The 22687-nt window shown below is 45.5% G+C and overlaps 1 protein-coding gene across 1 annotated transcript in view; it reads right to left on the bottom strand.

Moving 5' to 3' along the window:
- Nucleotides 1-8430: 8430 nt before the first annotated feature.
- DPYSL5 (dihydropyrimidinase like 5) overlaps nt 8431-22687 on the bottom strand; it is an 81829-nt gene continuing 67572 nt past the window's right edge. Inside the window, exons 9-13 of the mRNA XM_074341794.1 lie at nt 19796-19937; nt 18373-18515; nt 16549-16756; nt 13171-13339; nt 8431-11321 (exon numbers count right to left, since the gene is read on the bottom strand). Coding sequence (XP_074197895.1) covers nt 11236-11321; nt 13171-13339; nt 16549-16756; nt 18373-18515; nt 19796-19937 — 748 coding nt within the window. The 3' untranslated portion in view covers nt 8431-11235. The remainder of the gene's footprint in view (nt 11322-13170; nt 13340-16548; nt 16757-18372; nt 18516-19795; nt 19938-22687) is intronic.

Raw genomic sequence — 22687 nt, 5'->3', positions numbered from 1 at the left:
ATATCTTGTAATAATCTTTAATGAAAAAGAATATGAAGATGAATATATGTATGTATATGCGTGAGTGGGACATTGTGGTGTACACCGGAAATTGACATACTGAAACTGACTGTACTTCAATTAAAAAAAAAACAAACAATAGGGCATTACTTTTTGGTTGTTCTGAAACAACCAGACCTCCTTCAGCTAAGTATTTATAGTACATTGAAACAAAAGAGGAAATACTGGACCAAAGAGCTTTTCTAGCCTCCTGGTCAGGATTTTCTCAGGATTGCTCCCTTCTGGACCAATTGCCCTCTAGGCTGCTACACCGCTGCCCTCCAGGGAATTCCCTCTACCACCATTCCTTATCCTCTTACCTGTGCTGAATCTCCTATCTCCTTTATCCCATGTCTTTCTATTTTTTATTATAGCTTAATATGTTGGGACACACCCTCAAATGGATTCCCAAGAAAGGGTACAAGGAAGGTCAAACTTTTAAATCTTGCATGTCTGAAAAATGACTTTTCATTGATCCTTGTTTGGGACAGATTGGTTGGGTATATAATTCTAGGTTGGAAATTAATTTCCCTCAACATTTAGAAGACATACTCCATAGTTTTCCATCTTCTGGTATTTTGTTGACAAATCAGGTGGTATTCAATTTCCAATTCTTTGTACGTAGCTAGTGCCTTTTTCTTGCTAGCTCTTCAAGCATTATTTCCATTATTTAGAAATGTCATGATGATGTCCCTTCAGTCTGGAAACTCATGTCTTTCAGACAATTTAGAATTTTTCTTGATTATTTTTTAAAATAAATACCTTTTCCTTGATTTTTCTGTACTCCTACCTCTGAAACTGCATTTAGATTGATCATCTAATATTCTTGTCTTTCACTCTGATTTTTTTTTCTGATTTTTAAAATAAGTTTATACTCTTTGGGAGAGTTCTTTATCTTGTAAGTTTTCATTGACTCCTTGAATCATCTCAGTTTCCTCTGGGATAATTTGTTCTTATGTTTGTTTGGGACTGTCTTTCTTTTGGAGGTTTTCTCATCTTTAAGAGTAAGACATAAATAAGCTTCCTGGAAGATCTGAACTCATCGGCGGGGCATGTTGGCTGGGGTGTCTTGCCCTGGGAAGAGGATACGAACTGACCAAATTATTGCAGGACCCGCCTAAATATCAGAATGTGGGTATTTTCTCCTTGGCCAATCAGCTGGCCCAGAGGAATTCTTAGATTTCTTGTCTAGGGGTATATAATCTGTTGTACTGGTTATAGCAGATGACATGGAAAGGAGGCTGGGGTAGGCTGATCTCACTGTTCAGGACTCTGTCCTACACTAACTCCTCCTGAGTTTATCCTCTCCCCTTGGCAGTGGAAGGGAGTGGGACAGCTGCTTGTAGGAGTGGGAGGATCTATGGGTCTAACAGCTCCTCATAGAGAATTTTAGCCAATCTTCCTGCTTCCAGTCCGTGGCTTTTGGAGATCCCTAGGGCCTCTACTCTGGATTTTCTTCTGGGTTCTGGGATATCATATGACTACTGCCTGCTGCCCTTGCTGCCCCAATTTTTGTTGATATCCTTTATATGCTGTCATGTTATTTCCTGTCTCATTTTCCCTTGTGGCTTAACACCTCTTTTTAAATGCCATGTTAGTGAGGATTTGAGAGGGAATAGAGAAAAATAGGCTTGTTAATCTGCCATATTTAACCATTAATCTACTCATTGACTTTATCTTGTTTTGTTTTAAAAGCAGGGTAAGGTCATAAGTTTAACCCTAAATGCCACTTTAGCTAAAAACACCACAATTTTTATTTTGTATTAAACATTTATATTTTATATAAACACATCACAACTTAAACTTGTGTTTTTTCCTTTTAATGGATAAATTGTTCAACAGCTTAAAACAGTTTCCAAACATATGGGTTTACTGTTTGTAGTTTATTTCTAAGTTAATTGCAATGTGGGCAGAGAATGAGGTCTGTGCAATATTGATGCTTTGAAATTTTTCGAATCTTGCTTTGTGGTCTAGTAAATGGTCAATTTTTATAATTCTTTTTTTTATTGTGGTAAAAGACATATATCGTAAAATTTACCGTCTTAACTATTTTTAAGTGTACAGTTCAGTGGTATTAAGTATGTATACACTGTTGTGAAGCAGATCTTTAGAACTTTTTCATGTTGCTGGATGGAAACTCTATTTCCATTCAACAGCTTCCCCACTCCCCCGCCCCTGGTACCTACCATTCTACTTTCTTCTTCTATGAGTTTGACTACATCGGGTATCTCATATAAATGGAATCATACAGTATTTGTCCTTTTGTGACTAGCTTATTTCACTTAGCATGATGTCCTCAAGCTTCATCCAGGTTGTAGCATGTGAAGGGAGTTCCTTCATTTTTAAAGCTGCATGGTATTCCATTGTATGCATATACCCCATTTTGTTTATCCATTCATCTGTTAATGGATATTTGAGTTGCGCCCATCCTTTGGCTATTGTGAATAAGGCTGCAGTGAATACGCGTGTGCAAATATTTCTTCAAGATCTTTCTTTCAATTCTTCTGGATATATACACACATTTTTGTGCACTTTCTTAGTTCATTATAAGATATTTCACAGTCCTTATCCATGTTGTAGCATGTGTCGGTATTTCATTCCTATCTATAGTTGCTATTCTATTGTATGAATATACTACATTTTGTTTACCCAAACATCATATTTGGATTGTTTTCACCTTTGGCTATTATGAATCATGCCGCTACAAGTATTAACATACAAGTTTTTGTATAGACACATGTTTTTATTTCTTTTAGGTATATACCTAGGAGTGGAATTTCTGGCTTGCATAGTAACTCTAACTTTTTGAGAAACTGCCAGACCGTTTTCCAAAGTGGCTGTACCACTTTACATTCCCACCACCAGTGTACGAGGGTTCCAATTCCCCAGGTCTCTGCAAGCACTTGTTATTACCTGACTTTTTGATTGTGGCCATCCTAGTAGGTGTGAAGTGAAATTTGATTAGCATCTTCCTAATGACTAATGATGTTGAACTTCTTATGTGTTTATTAGCCATTTGTACATCTTATTCAAAGAAGTGTCTATTTAGATCTTTTGCCCATTTTTTTGAGTTATTTGTCTTTTTATTTCTGAGTCATATTTACATATTTATAAGTTTCAGACACAAATTCCTTGTCAGATATAAGTTTAGCAAATATTTTCTCCCATTCTGTGGGTTGTCATTTTACTTTCTTTAGAGTATCCTTCAAAGCACAGTTTTTAATTTTGATGAACTCAAATTTATCTATTTTTCCTTCTGCTGCTTATGCTTTTTGTGTCATGTCTATGAATTCATTGCCAAATCCAAGGTCATGAAGATTTATAAGAGGTTTACAGCTTTAGCTCTTACATTTAAGTCTTTGATCCATTTTGAGTTAATTTTTATATATGATGTGAGGTAAAATTCCAGTTTCATTCTTTTGCATGTGGATATTCAGTTGTTCAGGCATCATTTGCTGAAAACACTATTTTCCCCATTAAATCATCTTGGCATCTTGGTCAAAAAGCAGTTGACCATAAACACTTGGGTTGTTTTTTTTTTAATGGGCTCTCAGTTCTATTTAATTGATCTTATGTCTATCCTTATGCCAGCACTACATAGTGCTGTCTTGATTATTGCTGTTTCACAATAGCTTTTGAAATCAGGGAGTGTGATCCTTGCTACTTTATTCGCCTCTCTCTCTCCTGCCAGTGTTGGGGGCGGCCGTTTGTCCTGTGTCCTTCCCTCTATTACAGATCCAAGAATCACTGCTGATTTTTCAGTCCATTCAGCTTTTTACTTGTTAAGATGGAGTAGCAACTAAGCCCCTTATATGCAGAACGGGAAATCGCCATATGCACTTCATTGTATACTTGTTACACTCAAAGCATTTGAATTGAGAAAAAAAGATACATCCCTAATACTTTACTGGGCAAACCCTGTTCCCTTTTTACAGATGTATAGTTTGTCACTTCTTCAAATAGCCTTTTTGAATTTTCCTTACAACCATAATGTTCACCCTCCCTTTCCCAACTGAGAAGCATGAGGTCTTCTTTCTTCGCCTTCCTGGGTTGTAAGAAGCCCCCCTCCTCTACTGGCCAAACAGCAATTCTGGGAGAGGGTCTTAGTTTACATGCATGGATAAAAGAAAGCCTATGCTTCAATTGTTAAAGAATTGAGATGTGACAGTCATGGAGCTGTCACTTGGTGAGGACTCAACCTCCTTCTTCCCTGCATGCAAGGCTCAGTAAATGCCAAAGCTAATTTTAAACCCTGCAACTGTGGTCTTTTATTTCTTGCAACACTTTAAGGTAGTCATGGCAGAATCTGGCGCCACATGGACCCTGATAATGGTGGCAGAGGGTTGCCAGATGAGGCCCTGCATATACATGGTAAGATCCGTTGATGTCTTACCTTCCCAGCAGCTTCCTTACCTTCCTCTGCTGCCTGGGGATACTGTGGTTCAGCTCAGCCAGCGGGAGTTTTTAGTTCAAAAAGCTTTGACATGGTGAGGAGGGTATAGCTCAAGTGGCAGGGCACATGCTTAGCATGCATCAAGGTTCTGGGTTCAATCCCCAGTACCTCCTCTAAAAAAAAATTAATATGTGTAATTACCTCCCCCCTCCCAGACACAAAAAACCAAAAACCATTGACCTACAATGTAGGCATCAGTAAACTCAGCTACCTCTCGCCACCTTTTATATTTTTCCCAAATGATTTCCTAAAATGATTGAATGTCCTGTTTTCACCCTTACACTAGACCAGGGTTTCTCATGCTGGATGCTATTCACATTTTGGGTCAGGCAGTTCTTTACTGGGGGGGGGGGGGCTGTCCTGTGCATGTAGGATGCTTAGCAGCATCTCTGACCTCTACTCACTAGATTCTAGTAGCACCCAGCCTCCCAGTTTTGACAATAAAAATGTGTCAAGACATTGCCAAATGTCAATTAGGGGACAAAATCGCCCCTGGTTGAAAACCACTGGGCTTGACTGACTTAATGAATTATTTCAGCTCAAGGGTTTGGAAAGGAGCCCCACCCCTACTTAGATCATGTTAAATCATTATGAACCTGAATATACTGAATTCATTAAGAAAAAAACAACAACATGGAACTGGGATAGCAGAGATTGTCCAAATTACAATTTCACCCTGATCGTTCCTGTAAGCATGATGCCAGATGAAGGCATGAGAGCTGTGGGAAAGTGAGAGTTACAGAAGAAAGGCAAAATCCTTTCATAGCTTCCCATATAGATACCCAGGAGAAATGAAAAAACCACATTTATGGGCATCAAATAAAAACTATAAAAGGTTCCAAAGCACAAGCTCAGACCCTCACAATGTAGAAAAAAATACAGGCTCTGACTGTCCACCAGACCACACTGGGGAGAATTTCCTATAGAATCCTGGACATGGGACAGCTGAGCATCTGAATGAACCTCAGCAGCCCCCATGCGTGGTGCCTTGTCGTAGAATACCCCTGGTGGAGCCTCCAGGTCCTGCGTTGTGTGGACACCTGGAATTCTGTTGGACACCTGTGAGACAGGAACAGGCCCTCAAGGCCCTGCCACCAAAGTCTCCTTTCTTTTGGGGCTCAAAATGCCACTGTCCTCCCCTGAAGACATTGTTCCCCACTGCTTCTGCTCCCCCAGCAGTAAAGGGGTCAAAGACTAACCCCAGGAGGGGTCTAGTTTACTGAAAAGAACTGCTCCAGTGTCTTAAAACTTGGCATCTTTGGGAACTGACCAAAAGGGAACAACTCCCGTCGAGGTAAGCCTAGATGGCAACACTTCAGAGGATAGTTTAAAACCAACAATTCTATGAAAGCAAGAGGCAGCGAGGAGACGATGAAATTTCAATAGGTGTCACTGTAAGCAAATGTGTTTCACTGTGAGTTGCTCTTTAATTTACAGGAGCAAACTCATAGTATTAACATTTTTATATTGAGAGGATCTGCACATATTTGGTAGTTTATGTACTTAGAAAGGAAAATTTTGGCCTATTAGAGTGAGTACTTCAGTACAAATTTATAACATAAAACGTAAGACATGAATTTAAACTTAAATCTTACTAAATTTATGTTTAGCAGCAAAACAGCCAATAAACCTCTAAGCTCACTATATTTATAAGTTTATTAGGTTGGTAATAATTATTTAGTACTTAAGGAAGGTACTTAAAAAGGAAACAGAATTTTAAAGGTAGTTTAAACTGTTGTAAGAGGTGTTAATTAAGTTTACAAAGTTTCCTTAAAAGTAAATGATAAAATTTGGTAGGCTTACAACTTTTTTTTTCAGGTTTTCAAAATTCCAGATTTTAATTCTTAATTATGAAAAATTTCCAAAATAGTCAAAAAGAGAAAACACAATGGACCGCCCTGTATTCATCACCTCGATTTAACAATGATCAAGATTTTTAGGCTTCCAACTTTTAATGGAATAATAAGGTCTATAAGCTAAACTGAAAAGCTTAGGAAGGAGTCCTAGGCCTTCACCACTCTGCTGCGTCCACAGCCACTGAGACCTGGTGAGGCCTCCAAGGGCTGTGTGGAGACTCAGGGATCGTCACAGAAAACTCCTTTCCTCACCCGTGAAGAAGGACCCATTCCCCCACCCACCATGCCCTGCCCCTCATCTTGCAATGATGGAAAAACTTTTGACTCCTGACAGGTATATTAATAGCTTAATGAATATATAGGCGTACATAGGTGATCATATATTGTCCAAAGCAGGATACATTTGAAAGTGAAAGGGAGCACTGTTAATAGTTATTCTGGGGCAATAGACGTAAACCAAGATTGCCTAGGCAAATCCAGACAAGATCCTTGTAGCTATACACATGTGGTTTATAGATACGTGTGGGGAAAAGGGGAATAACTCAGCTTCCATCATCATAAGATGGTACCAAGTAGCAACAAAATGTTAGATCCTGTAATGTCTTACCAGAAAAGTACTGAGTCCTTTCAGATGTGTAATCAGCAACACTGTCAAATAGCCTTTTATTAACTTAGGACCATAGGTCTACCTCCCAGTATATCATGAGGTTTCTTCTTCATACCGTGGGTGTCATGAGACACTTCCTCCTCCACCAACGGCAAGGCAATTCTTAGTGTTAGGTTGTACCTGTATCTTAAAGTCAGCCTGTAATTGGAGTGAAGAAATTGAGGGTGATTGTTACCTAGCTACTGACTGGTTCAGCTTTTCCCAAATGCAGATTATCAACGATTAAGCCTTCCTTTAAAGTCTGAGTCTGTGGTCTTTTGTTTTTCCACAACTACATGTGTACAAAGGCAACCAGTGTCTTCCTGGGTTATCTTTTATTTTTTTCCTCCATAAATCACCTGATGATATGCACATGGCCTGTCAAATGTGCAGCCATGCCATTTTTCAAACACTTACAAGGGATTTTTGGCAGTTAACCAAATTCTGGTGTGCTCCCAGGTTATGGGGAAAGAGGGTAACACAGAAACTTCAGCCTAGTACCATCCCAGGGACTCAGCCTCCTTCACCAGCCAGGTAATGGAGTTTCCCCCTGGCTCAGAAACCCCAGGAGAGTTTATACACATTTATATAATTGGCTCATTTCATTATAGCAAGCGCTCTGCCCTAACTGCAGGGTGCTGGGTATTTCTTTTGGTCATGGCCTGACTTACTGGTAGAATGGTTGCTTATTTAGTGAGAGCTGGGAAAGTTTCCCCACTCTACCTAAAATTCCCTCACTAAAATTTTGTTTTTGAGGGCTAAGAACAAAGTACAAATGACCCCATGGTACTGGAAGCAACAGTTTTCCTCACTCTTTAGTGTGGAAGTATTTGATCCGGTAACCTGCCCACCTGCGGCTGAGCTCCAGCAAGAAGGCCGATTAGTTCTGATGCAGGTGGAAGGGTCTGAAGGCACAGTGGTCCAATCCAAAGGGTGGGGTTCTGGGGAGCCAGAGAAGGACCGAATGTCCTTCAAAGACACGTTAACCTCGGGACAGTCCTTTGTCATATGCTTTTTTGTGAGACCATATTTCTATCAGCCAAGGGATCCAGTGCGAAGAGGGAGCTATGGGTTTCCAAAATGGTAGCCAAGAGAGTAGGTGACAAAGGGTAGCTGGGGAAAGCCTAGTTTCCCCCTCCTTTTGTATCTATTCCTGTTTCAGATAACAAGCAACATTTTCTTGGGAAATCTGGCATCAAAAACCTTGGTTTTTTTCCCCACTAGGAGAGAGGAGGCTGTTAGGCCCCTGAGGCTCCCATCTCTCAACTATTAATCTGCAAACTCTGCTCAGGCCTCCCAGGGAGCTGCCCCCTGCCACCCAACATGAGTGAAAAACCAAAGTTGAGTCTTTTTTAGCAACTGAAGCCTCGCCCCAGCCACTGGAGAAGAGGTCCCCTACCGAACTCTTTCCCTGAATAAATACAACTGAGACCGAGTGAGAAGTAGCTACAGTTTAATACAAACCTGCACCAGAACACAACGAGTCGGGCTGTTTTGTTTTTGCCTCAATCGGGTGGCCAAAGCACAGGACCATGTGTCTTCTGGGGGCTGACACAATCTTAGCACCATGACATTTACAGAGGAGTGAGGAAGTCACTTGGGTGCTGGAGGCTCCATCCTGACTCCAGGCTGTGCCTGCCACCTGGGCCGCTGGAGGGGGTTTGGGTTTCCGCGTGGTTCTGTGGTTTCTGGGTCAGTATTGGAAAAGCCCTGATCGTGGCATTGGCTGGACCGAGACCTACTGTGGACTCCTAGCACTACACACACGCACACACACACGCACACACGGTAGCACAATTTTTTGGAAACTTAACCCCACAAACCTAGAGAGCAGCTAAGGCAAGAACAACAGTATTTATTCAGCAAGTACAAGACCAGTTTGAGAGCTGCATTCAGTGCAACCAGAGACCCTTCTCATTCCAACCAGGAGCTTGTGGGGCTGGCGATGGTGCTGGCTGGTGCTCTGCACAGGGGCAGGGAATGGGTGGTGGGGGCTGACCGTTCATTTGGTTCCTTGAACCTCCTTCTGCTTTTCATCTAGAAGCTCCTGGACAAGGGTAGGAGTCTATGTAAGGATCGGGGGTGAATGAAGTGGAAGGCCTTTGATGGACCACATCAAGATGTGGTCTCCCAGAGCCATGGACCATGCATCTCTCCAGCAGAGGCACTCAGAGAAAGTAAAGCTTTCCTAGCCGAAGCAGAGATGCAGTGCCCGCTGGCCACTACCACTGCTCGGCTCTTTGGCATCTGCCCAAGGCCCATGACCCAGCAAGGGCTGAAAGGGAGAAAGATGATGTGCATTGTACCAAGGGGTCAGCATCACATTTCCTGGGCTCAGATCCCTATCGACTGTCCCCATGGCCACCACCCTCCATGAGTGCCTTTGCTGCCTCTGCTCCCTGGGTGACCGTCTGTGTCCTCTTGGCCTCTAACTGAGGAAGAGGAGCATGAAAGGAGAAGTGAGGATGTGGAGGCAGCTCAAACACATGGCAAGCCTCCAACATTTAACTAGTTCTGGCTCAAACAGTGAATATGCATTAGTTTGTTTACAAGAAAAATCTACTTGTGCAAAATGAAGCAGAATGCCTGCTGGGGGGAGTAAGTCTTCTAGTTGGTCAAATGCTCAGGTGGGATCTACAGGAGACATCACTCCATGCCTCCTTTCCACAGCTGGGGTAGACGGCCAAGCTCTTAAGGGCAGTCCTGGACATTTCTGGAGTCAGAAGGCCTAAGCTTTCTGGGCCACATCTGTGAAATGGGGAGAATAATACGTGCTATGTTGTCATGAGGAGCAACTGAGAGCTCATATATGGAAAGGCTTTGAAAACCTGAAAAGCACGGCAGAAATGTGCAGGGTACAACTACCGGCCCAGGAGTCCAGGAGCCATGTGTAAGCCCGGCGCTTGAACCAAACATGCAACATGACATCCCCTCTGGTGTTTCCATGGAAAAGTCCTGGAGCTTTGAGGCAGGGGGTGCCCAACTGGACGTGGGAGGACATGGAGCCCACAAGCAGGGAAGGGCCAGGTGCTGACCACAGGAGACCCCAGCTCCTATGCAGCAAGGGGGTCTTTTGGGCTCTATAGCCAGGTCTCACTGGCCTGGGCTCCTACCCAGCATCTAACTAGACCATTGCCCCTAATCGCTCCCCCTCTCTTAGCAGGCATGAGGCCTCTAGCCAATCACACAGGAGGAGCAGCTGGGCCTCTGTCCAGCAGGGGGAAGCTTACAGGCAGCTGGGTTAGTTCTGGGAGTGAGATGGGTAGAGCCACCCCGCTCCTGAAGCTCTCCAGGGCCAGCATCCTGGGCACCCTCTCAGATGCATGAAACTAGACCAGGAGGGGAGAGGAGGGGACTGGAAAACTCCAGGTTGGGAGAAGGGCCCCTGAGTCCAGCGTCCCCCTCTTGCCCCCTTCATCTGTGCCCTAGGCTGTCTGGTTGGTGTTGATGCAGCGTCTCCTAAGGTCCACATCTATTCCTGTTTCTATGCTATGCTAGTGACACGAAGCACCATCATTTTTCACAGGATGCACAAACAAGTCAAACCAAACCACTGCGCAAACCAAACGTGCAAAACGAAATCATGTACACGCGCCTGGCACCAGCCTCACGCCCACCCAGCTAGCCCTTCTGGGCCTGGGACTCCCGGGGGGCAGGGAGGAAGCAGCCAGCAAAGGGCGCAGAGTGTCCCAGCCACACCCACACAAGGGCCAGAGGTGAGCTAGGAAAAACGGGGCGTTCTGGGCATGGCTGGGATGCTAACACCTGTCTGACTTGGGAAAAGTGACCACCGGGCCGAAGGGGATGGGAGAGGGAGTCCTTTGCTTTTAAAACATATTTGCTAAAGTGCTCTGGACAACTGGCAGTCAGCCAGGGGCAGGGCACTAAAGTCGAGGCTTTCCCAAGGCCAGCACGTGGAGACGGGTGTGAGAGGAAGGGCTGGGCCAGGCTCTATGCATTGGGCTCTGTGCATAGCATGGGCTTCCTGGGCCCCAGAAAAGCCCACCAAGGCCAAGGCAGGAAAGGACTGCAGCAGGAGGAACACAACTCAAAGTGCCTGTTAGGGTTGGCTCGAAGCACAGTGAATCACGTGTCAGACATGGGGAGGGCTCCCCGGGTCCCGTGGCCCCTCAGGTGGTGCGCTGCCCAGCCCAGACTCTCCCACCCCCTGCAGCTGTGGCCAGAGGGTGTGCGGGCTGGTGGCAGCGATGGCTCTTCACTTGGGGGGCTGGTCAGTGACTTTACCAAATGCCGCTCGACCTGCCTCCGGGGGGAGCGAGGATCCGAGCTGAGGCTCGCTTTGGAACATGGTCATCGATCTGAGAACCTGCAGGGAAGGAGGCAGAGGGTGAGCTCAACTTCTCTAGACTGGGTAATAAAACCATGGTCCTCCGCATAAAGGATCTAATTTAATCCTCCACGCAACTCCATCCCATTTTATGGATGAGGAAACTGAGGGAAGTTAGGTAACCTGTCTAATGTTACGCGGAGTATAAGTGATAGAGCCTGAATATGAACCCAGGTCTTCCTGATTCAGAGCCCCTATGATTAACTGCCTTGCTATGCTACCTTCATTGCTCCCAGCCCTGGAGCTATGGTCTCTTGTCACACATACAGATCGGTCTGTTGGCAAGTGGCCCTTTGTGCACAAGCCTCAGTGAGCAAGAGAGTAAGAAGGGAGGGTGTACCATTGTTTTGGAAAATCTAAGAACAACACCCTAAAGGCCCCCACATCTTGCAATCCCAAGACTTAGAAGAGGAGGCCTGGTACCCCAGGAAGTGTAGTGGGACATTCATCAGCTTGTCCTATTTAGAACAGACAAGGTTTGGGGCAGAGGGAAGGTGAGAGGCTGCCTGATGCCTGCTGAGTCAGAGAGAAGTTCTGCCCGGTCTTGGCTCTGCCCGGAGACTTGGGAGGGAGCAGAAGAAGCCACCAGCCAGAGGGGGCTCGTGGCTTGAGCAGCGGGAAGAGAGGGGGTGGCCGCTTCTCTTGGGGCTGGCTGCTGCAGGAAGGGCCGTGCCCAGGCAGCTATGGGGAGCTACACCTCCTGGACAGGTCGGGCCGGGTGCCCACCGACACTCCACACCACAGATCCCTTTCTGACTCCCTGCACTTGGTCCCGTCTCTGGAGGGAGTGGCAGTGGCCCTCAGGGTGGGGAGGAGTTATCTCTGTAATGAGGTTGGCTCTGAGAGGATGTAGAAGGGACCCCTCCCCACAGGCTGTCAGCTCCTTGGACAGGAACCACGTGAGCTGCTCCGGGCACAGCTGGGCGCAGAGGGAGCTCAGCAGGCAGTCCCGCTCCCTGGCACCCCTCTGGTTTCGCTCTCTGCCCTTTCATCAACACTAGCAAATGCCAGGCTCTGTGGGAAGGACCTGGATCTCACACCTCTCACCTTCCCACCCAGCACAGCTCTGGCAGAGTGGATACAGGTCTGCACCTGGGCTAGTCCTGAAGGCCACTCTGGGAGACCCGGCCCCTGCCCCTTTCAAGTCCAGGTCAGTTTCCTGCAGGACCAGGGTATCTTACAGCCTCTGCCTACTCTCCAGTCAGGGTTGCCATTTATGCAGCAATGATCCTGCCACCTTTAACTCCGGAGGAGCCCCTGGGATACGTGCTGTCAGCAACCAAGTCCCTGAGCACAGATGAGCCCCATGTATTATCTGTTGTATGACGCACAGTACAATTCCTGGCAAAAAAGAAGGTGACAGAGGAGCAAATGTGGGGATAAGGTGAGGGAGGAAAGGGTGGAGGGGAAGTAGCAGGCCTTTCAGAGAGGCTGGCAAGGAGGCGGGTAGGAAATGGGGGTGCAGTCCCATATAGCACAGAGTTAGCCTTTCTGAGCTCCGATCATCTCTGGGGCACCCCTATGTGTCAGAGGATGAAAATATTTGAACTTAGAAATCCTGGAGAAAGCCCCAGAAGGGCCATGGCTTGTCAGTGGCGGGTGCCCAGGGACTGAGAGAGCCCTCCTGCCCAGCCCCCCCATATTTGTGTGTCTAACCTGGGACCCAGTGCTCATCACCAGACATGGGATTGGGAAGGGAAGGAGAAGCTGGAGAGGAAAGCACCGTTAGTCCCACCGCCTGGGTGAGGTCCCTGGCCCCTCTGCCCTCCTCCTGCCACCCCACTGTGGTGAAGATGCAGGTGCCAGAACAAGTGGCCCTTGCTCTTACCAGAGAGGCTGAAGCTGGATTCATGAAGGTCCCTCATGCCCCCGTGTCGGGTAACGGGCCGGGTAGGAGTGTCTGCCAGCGGCGTTCCCATCTCTTTTTTCCCAGGATGCACAACGACAGCTACATCCCCCAGGTAGGGAGTGCGGTCCACTCCCCTAACCTTTAAGGTCTAGTGAACGTGGATGAGAAAAAGAGAAAAGATGATGCTATCAGAGAACAGACACCATCAACCATCAGGGCCAAGACACCGCCACCACCAGAGCCTTCTTGACGGCTCACTGGACTCCAGACCCTGCCACTCTGCTCAGGACCCAAAGTAATGCATGTGACCAAGCCTTTCTACACCTTGAACACAGGCGATAGAGAATTCTTTTCTTAACGCCTTCCAAATAGTGTGTGCATGCGCATGTGCACATAGAGGAGATACCCATTGGTGGAATCCTTTCCAAGGTAGCAGGTAGATAGTTCTGAGGTATTCAGCTTTAGAGAGCATCCCTCACTTGCCAGGTTCTCAAGAAGTCATGCCTTTCACTGTGATCTGACAGCTTTGTGGGGATAGAGGCTACATATAGCTGATTTGGAGGTAAGAATTCCCCAGTAGCAATAGTAGTTAATTTCGTACTCACAAAGGCAGCAATAGAGTTACAGGTCTGTACTCTACAACCAGATTGCTTAGGTTCCGATCTCAGCTCTGCTACTTATAAGCTGTGTGACCTTGTGCAAGTTACATAACCTCTCTGTGCCTATTTTCTTATTAGAACAGAGTTGTTATGAGATCAAATCAAATAGTATGTGTAAAGCTCTTAGAACTGCTCTGGCACATGGCAAGTGACACCTAAGTACCAGCAGCTGTTTTATTGCAAAGGTCATTTATGGTGCTTAATCACATTAAAAAGTTCTGTTATGAGGAAGTGTGTTGGAGTGTGTGCACTGGGTCTGAAGGAGCAGCATAAATCTACTCCCCAGGCACTTGTCAGAGACATAACCTCAATCTCCTTTGCTGCTCACTGCTTATTGAAAACCTTGCTCAGAGAAACAAGAGATATGGGTGATTTCTGGAAGGCTCTTCAGTCTACATATTCCTTTGTATTCTCCATCAATAGATCTGAAGTTTAAGCCCAGCCCTCAGAACGTCAAAGCTGGTTTGAAGGGTTTTGGCCTTTACCAGGCTGCACTTTGGGGTCCCAGTGGTGAAGTGTGAGAGTACAGACCTGAGGTGAATCCTGAGTGAGTGACCTTGGCTCCCGGCAGCCCTACACCAGAGCTACTTTCTCATGGGGCCCATGCTCTGTAGGGACTGCTCATTCATAATTTTTGGAAAATGAGGTTTTCCCATAGCTTTCTGCATACCTGCATTCTGTTACATAAGGGCAAGACCAGAGAACAGGGAATAGAACTGGCTGTTTCTTGAGGACCTGACATTGTCATTATAATAATGGCCATAGAAAAAGGGACCCTGAGTTGAATTTATATCAATCCTGGAAGCTGGGGCTCTTCCACTGGCCTGAAGGGTTGTCTGCTGTGAATTAGTGTCTATCTTACCTTTTTGTGAGGCTGGTTTTTAGAAGGGTGTCAAACACTTTCTCTGCCCTCTTTTGACCCTATTTTCTGACTGAAATATCTTTTATGGAAAACACACAAAAATGTTGCCAGACATTTTTTCCCCCAACCTGAGATATAATTCACATACTGTAAAATTAACCATTTAAAAGTTTACAATTAAGTGGTGTTGAGTATATTCACAAGGTTGTGCCACCATCATCACCATGTTATTTCAAAATATTCTCATCACCCCAAAAAGAAACCCTGTACCCATAAGTAGTCACTCCCATTCTCCCCTCCCCCAGCCTGAAGCAACCACTAATCTATTTTCTGTCTATGGATTTGCGTCTTCTGGGACACTTCATATACAGGGAATCATAATATGTGGCCTTTTGTGACTGGATTCTTTCACTTAGCATGATGTTTTTTAAGGTTTGTGTATGTTGTATGTAGCCTATATTAGCACTCCTTTCACTTTTATGGCTGAATAATATTCCATTGTGTGGGCATTCCGCATTTTGTTTATCCATTCAACAGTTGATGGATATTTGGGTTGTTCCCACTTTTGGGCCTTTATGAATAATGCTACTATGAACATTTATGTACAAGATTTTGTGTAGAAATATATTTGCATTTCTCTTAAGTATGTCTATACCTAAGAGGGTAACTGCCGAGTCATTTTGGCAAATTTATCAAACTTTTTGGGAACTGCCAAGGTGTTTTCCAATGTGGCTGTATCGTTTTACATTCCTTTCAGCAATGGGTGAGGGTTCCGATTTCTCCACATCCTCACTGACACTTGTTATTTTCCATTTTATTTTAAATCACAACCACCCTTTGCCAGATAGTCTTGGGTGTGAGTGCATCATCCTTACAGCTCTTTCTGGCAAATCCTCCAGTAGTGGGGCTAAGGCTTCCTGCCACTGTCAGTGGCTGGGAAGTAACTGGAGGTGGACCATTTACCCCAGAGACCCTGAGCTTGCTTTGGGATTGAACAGATGGATAAGTAAAGTCGTGTCTTCTTTAGGTGACCCAAGTCTGCTCCCCTACAGGAGACTGGGATTTGTTTCTCTTTGTTTTTTGGCCTCTGGGAGAGAAGAGTTACTCCACGTGGAAAGCTCGCCAGCAGAGTTGATCTTTTGGTGTTAATATGCCCTGTGTACTCATATGCTTTAGATGATAGCTTCTCAGATATCAGTTTTACTCGCCCTGGCTTCATCAATACTGGAGGGAACCAGGCAGTGGCAGGACCTCGATGACCCTGAGCCTGCAAATCAAAAGGAACTCTGTGGTCACAGTGTCACTTTCCTACTTGTGCCTTTGGGGTCTCAGGACTCCCTGTTTGCCTGATCACCTAAAATTCTCTCTGGGAATTGAAGATGGGGGGCAGGACCAGCATCATCGGCTGGGCATTCTCTCTGCCCCACCACATGCTCCCTTCTCAGTATGGAAGAGCCGGACCATAGTTTGGGGAAGAAAGTCGTGGTTTTTATGAATGGCAGAGAGGCTCCACTGAGGACCAGAGGCAGGATGAAGTCTTGGTTGGGGAGCCTGGAGAGAGCGGGAAGACCAGTCTGCCCACCACCCAACCTGATGGAACCTTCCTTCCTTCTGGTTCTTGGGTCAGCCCAGGGCTGGGGAGCTGAGGACCCTTCCCAATAAATTTTACTTTATTACAGGTGCTCCTTTTCTATTATTTTGATTGTTCCCAAAGTGACTATCTAGGCAATAGGATTCCACAGGAAAGCAGAGTGAGAGCATCTTTGAGATTTAAAAGTCATATAAAATATCATGTCAACCTCTTCCCACACATCTTCTTCCCCCTCCCTCATGTACCTTTTCTCTCTGGACCAGCTTCTTGTAGACAGTGTCTGGGAAGGACCTCAGGGGACAGAACTTGCCAGTGCCCTCAGCACACATGAAGACGCCGTTCTCATACACGACCCGTCCCCGACTGATGGTGACCAGCGGGACACCATGGCAGCGCATATTCTCATACAGGTTGAAGTCTCCTCCCTGCACCTGGGTGCTTGCCGAGATGGTCCTGGTGGGAGGAGTGGCGGGAGAGAACACTCTGAGAGGAGGTAAAGATGTCACAGTTCAACGGAAGGGAGGTGCTTAGTGGGAAGGGATGATGCTCAGTGGGAAAAGGTGATGCACACCACAGTGGGAAGGGACAGTGCTCAGTAGGAAGGGATGATGCTCAGTAGTAAGGGATGATGCTCAGTGGGAGGGGATGTGCTCGCTGGGATTATGATCAGTGGGAAGGGATGATGACCAGTGGGAAAGGATGATGCTCAGTGAAAAGGGAAGATATTCAGTGGGAAGGGATGACCTCCAAAGGCTAGGATGAGTTGTGTTCCCCAACCCCAAATTTATATATTGAACTCCTAGCCCCCAGTACCTCAAATGTGACTGTATTTGGAGATAAGGCCTTTAAAAGCTAATAAAAGTAAAATGAGGTCATATAGATGAGTCTTAATCCAATCAGATGAGTGTCCTTATAAAAGGAAATTGAGACATCAGAAGTGAACAAAGAAAATACCATGTGAAGACAGAGGGAGAAGACGGCCATCTACAAGCCAAGGAGAGAGGCCTCAGAATGAAATCAACTCTGTTGACACCTTGATCTTGGACTTCTAGCCTCCAGAATTGTAAGAAAATAAATGTATATTGTTTAAGCCTCCTGTCTGTGGTATTGTTATGGCAGCCCTAGAAGACTAACACACTGGGCTAAATTCTAGCTGTCTTTCCGCTAGCAGCAGTGACTAACAGCCACATTGCCACAGCAACAGGGACCAGCCCCAGGCTGGATGCAGAACACGGCTTCTCAAGTGCCCAAACGGAGAAGCAGCATGGGGATCTGGCAAGGCGGTGTGTGGTGGTGCACAGGGTGAACTTTCTTTGCAACTGAACTTTTTATCTTCAGAATTCCAGCACACTTTTGTCTATCTTATTCACTGCCAGCTTATGCACCTAGAAAAGTGCTCAGCAATCGGTGGCACTTAACAGATATTTGTTGAGTGAATGAAATTTAATATTAAAAAGTGATTTCCATCTCCCCTGCCCAAATCTCTGAGAAAAGAGATGCTCTGTATCCTATGACTTGATAACTCCTGATGCACTTCATTGATTCACTCAACTTGTGTTATTAATGCCATGAGTGTCAAGTGCTGTGCGCTGAAGGGGACACACTCCCTCAACGAGAGAAGCAGAGTGTTGGTGGGAGAGTCTGTAATTGAGTGTCAGGATATCTGTCTGGTTCAGCCACTTATTAGCTGTGTGACGTGGGGAGTCTCTCTACTCTCTGGTCTTAGTTTCTTCAACAGTAAAATTGAAATAAGAAATCTAGGCTTGAGTACTTGTTGGGACTGTATGAAAGCAAGTGAGATCGCTGATGTGATGCAGCTTTGAAAAACTGTAAAGTGCTGTGCACATGGAGCTGCACTACAGCAGGTCTGAAGACCATCTTGTTCACTGTGGTGTTCCTAGTGCTTGAACCATGGCAGGCCCTCAAATATCTGTTGAATTGAACACACCTCAGGTCATAATGCTCTCTGCTAGGAGTAGTGCAAAGATGATGTGCTTTTGGAGTTCTGTAATACAAGTTCCTTAAAATCCCAAGTCCCTCTAGCCCTGGAGACTAGCAGCAGGCTTTACTTTGTGGCTTCTGGGTCCCACACCACCACGTCGGCATCGGCTCCAGGGATGATGCGGCCTTTGCGGGGATACAGGTTGAGAATCTTTGCTGCGTTGGAGCTGGTAACAGCCACAAAACGGTTCTCATCCATCTTTCCTCCAACCTGAGATATTGCAAAAGTGTCAGGTCAACCAAGGCCACGTGTGTGTACCTCAAACCCCCAGTCACCCTTGACCCTGTTGTGTAGCCTTTTAGTCAGTCAGAACAATGGTGCTGAGAAGGACAATGTCACGGGCATCTTCTCAGATGAACCAACCCACATGGCTTGGTTCCCTACACTTGCTTACTTCTATCTCCTTCCAGCAACAGTGGTGAGTTGGCTCTTGTTCCAAAAGGCTGCTTTCCTGGTGCAAATCTACCTCCTGTTTGCAAAACCACCTCTACTCATATGCTCACTATGGATAAATCAGGAACTTCCCTTCATCCGCAGAGGGACATATATTCTGTGCTGGAAAAGCATCTTATCACCCCACCCACGAGAGCACCGTGGGCTCCCTTCACAGGGGATTCCTGAGCTGCCTCATGGGCCTTCCCTGAACTGGGAGCTTAACCCTGAAGATTTCAAATCTCTTTGGGCTCATACTCTGTGCTTCATCTAATCCGTGATAGGTCAAGACCAAAACTACTTATTCTTCATGGGCAGAACAGGCAGTATTCAAATGAAGTCCCAGTCTCTATCTTTACTGAAAGGCAGCTGGACAAAATGTATCAAGAGCCTCAAAATTCTTCATATCTTTTGGCCCAGAAATACACTTCTAGGAATCTGTCCTCAGAAAATGATTAGAAGTGCTGGCACATAGGGGAGGAGGGTATAGCTCAGTGGTAGTGTACATGTTTAGCATGCGCGAGGTCCTGGCTTCAATCCCCAGTGCCTCCACTAAAAAAATGCTGGCATATACTCCCGAACAAAGAGATTCTCTGCAGCATTATTTGTAAGTGCAACAATTTGAAACAGCTGTAAGTTCCAAACATCAGGGAAGGATTAATGAAGTACGGTATTTCTTTTGGAGGAAATATTATTTAGACATTAAAAAAGATGTTTCTAAAGAATTTTTACTGATATGTAAAGACACACAAGATATACTGTTATATGAAAAAAAGATGAACACAGTTATTAAAATAATGTACAGTACATGCAGAAAACTAGAAAGAAATATATCAAAATATTAATAATTTCTCAATATGGTATCGTGAGGATTTTTTTCTAATACTTTCCTGTATTTTCCAAATTTTTATGCTAGATCTTATTACCTTTCTGATCAGGAAAAAATAGAAGACTTTTTCATTTTGTATTTGGGTGAAACAGGAGCTGTGGTTGACCCAGGCCTCCTAAGGGTGAAAATTCTTCTGAGGCCCAGAGCAGGGAGGGGCGCAGGAACATACCACTCCTCTCTCCCAGATGACACTCATGCGGTCCTGCACGCCCGTCACGCCGTGTGGGATCTTGGTGAAGTCCTCCTTGCCCATAGCTTTCTGCTTCGTGGTGAAAGGCCGGTGATCTGATGCCACAATATTCAGAGTATCACTGGGTAGAGAGAAGGATGTGACTGGTAAGGAAATGGGAGGCTGGGGTCCCAGAGGATGAGGACAGGTGCAGGGAAAGCCTTCTCTTGGGAATCCAGCAAAGCTGCTTTCAATCTTGTCTCTGCCACTTTGTAGCTGTACGACTTCTAGCGAGCTAATCTGTGAGAACCTGTTTACACATCTGCAGAATGGGCATACATGCAGACTTGTGGCACAGACTGCCAGTGTCACAGGAGACATCAAGAGTCTTTGGGACGTTGACTTTTAAGAGTTAAGATAGTGGAGGGAGGAAAAAAAATTGCGCTTAATTGTTTGGCTAAAGCGGGAGGGTGGAGGTAGTTTTACTTCCTCAGAACCGTATGCGAACTCCCTCTCATCCCCTCCCTCGACTCCCACCAGGCCCTGCTGGCAATAAGCATGTGCTTGGTAAAACACTCAAGTTCCATGCTAAGCTTTGCTTGGATGTGGAGGCTCTCCTTGCCCAGCAGGGGAGAGGAAGGACAGGACAGAAGTCTGCCTTAATCAACCAGTAACAGCACGCAAGTTGACTGCTTCATCACTGCTGCCCTCCATGACAGTGGTCCTCAGAGGCTGAGGCATGGCCGGGCTCTCGAGGGGCTCAGAACTCGAGCAGAGACTTACATCGGTGAGAGTGCACATGGTGGCAGACCCTCTGCCTAAGGAGGGAGGCAGCCAGCCAGCTCAAGTTCAGAGATCTCTGTAGGCCTCAGAGGTGGTGAGGGGCAGCAGAGAGGGATGGCTCCATCGCCCAGGCAAGACAATCTCAGGAGGAAAGACCCTAGGAAGGCAGGGAGGGGCCTGGCTGGAGCACAGGGTCATGTGGGAGAGGGGGGACGACACAGTGTGGGGCCCTAGAGTCTAGCTTAACTTGCAGGAGGTACTACAGCCTTGTGAGTGCACGTGGGCCGTCCAGGTGCCGGCTTCAGAGGGGAATCTGGGAGCAGAAGGCATTATGTGGCTTGGTGAGGAGGCATATTCTTAAGGCTTTCTGATGTTCGGGGTCAGGCTGCATGTGGGACTGTTCCCCCTGGGGGCCTGTCAGAGCTTCCGCCAATCCTTGGCCAAATCCACAGTGAGATGACTTAGCTCTGCCTGGCATGCGCTGGTACCTCCCTGCCCAGAGACACTGCTCTGGGCCCTCTCAGAGACTGCAGGAGGGGCTCTTCCACAGAGCAGAGGGTTTGTTCTAGGGTCCCCTAGGCCCCCCCAACATTCCACAGTCCTGCAGAACCCACCAGAGATGAACAGAATCTTTAGGTTTTTGCTTTTTCCTCAGGGGTCCTCCAGATGCCCAGGCAGGGCTCAGATCAGAAAAGGTGCCCATCAGAGTCATGGGCCGTGGGTCAGGGACCCTGGGACCCATGCTTTAACTGACAAGTCTTACTAAGAACGCACCTTTCCAAAAAGGCCCCCACGCAAGGCAGGGCTCACTAGGCAGGAGTGAATGAGGGTGGTCACGTTCCAGAAGGGCTTTGAGGTCTCCCGATGCTGCCCTGAATCTAGGAGATGTGACACAGCCATCCCTACTCTTTAAAGTTTAAAGCATCACTGGTTTTTGTTAAGTATTTTAAGAATATATATATTCAAATGAAAAAATTTCTGGTCCCTTTACAAAGTCAGATTTTATACCTTGTAATAGTTTATAACGAAAAAGAATATGAAAAAGAATATATACATATATATGTACTACTGAATCACTATGCTGTACACCAGAAATTTACACAACATTGTAAATCAACTGTATGTCAATTTTTTTAAAAGTGAGATTTTAAATAAAGGATAAATCTTTAAATCCACAGATTATATTTTTTACCCTGATATATCTGAAGAAATCATATCCTAAGTAGATTATTATGAAGCTCATATTTTCTTATAGAAATTTAATAATTGGTTTTCTATCAAATATTTTGCATAATACCAATTATCACCAACAATGTGTCATAAAAGCAAAATTATAGTAATCATAAATTCCTAGAAATGTTAAAACTATGCTCCAAATTCTGTACAATTGCACACATTTACAACATGCACTGATTAAACAGGGATAAACTATTCTCATAATAGGTCACAGGAAATTGCAATTCTATTCAAGTGAATAGAACTTAGTTAAATAATTTAAATAAATTTGACAAAATAGGCTAGATGTAAAAACTTAAATTATTCAATTAATAATACTTCTATTCCTCTGCCTATTTCAATTTGTGTGGGTTTGGGCACTGTAATTTGGATTGGTTGCAGGATTTCCTATCTTTTTGTTCTTTCAGTAAATATCCTGGTGGCAGGCAGAGGTAGTTCCAAAGATTCTTTGACCTTGGAACTGAGCCCAAATTATATAGTGGGTTCTTGATACTTGTTTATTTCTGTTGTGTTGATAATGAGGAAAAGGAGGCTGGCTTTTCCCACTGACAAGCATTTTTAAAAGTATTTCTCCCTTTACTCTACCAATTTAGTTGAATTTGTCAGAGCAGCAGCTGTTCAGCGTCACAGCAAAGCTAGGGGACAGAGGATAATTACTGCCATGGTGTCTCCTGCCTCTCCAGGGGCCATGTTCACTCTGGGACCCTACTGACTGCACTCCAGGCATATTTGGAAAGCCCCAAGTGCCCAGCCCACACTGCTCTTTAAGTTGTTAACATAGAAGGATGTTGAGTGGAAATTTGCCAGTTGTTGGCCATCAGGACTGAAAACTAAGGACATGGATAAAATAAATGCCCCATTATCTAATGGCGG

The sequence above is a fragment of the Camelus bactrianus genome, chromosome 15 (genome assembly GCF_048773025.1).
Source record: "Camelus bactrianus isolate YW-2024 breed Bactrian camel chromosome 15, ASM4877302v1, whole genome shotgun sequence".
NCBI lineage: Eukaryota > Metazoa > Chordata > Mammalia > Artiodactyla > Camelidae > Camelus > Camelus bactrianus.
This window is presented reverse-complemented; position numbering and strand designations above follow the sequence as displayed.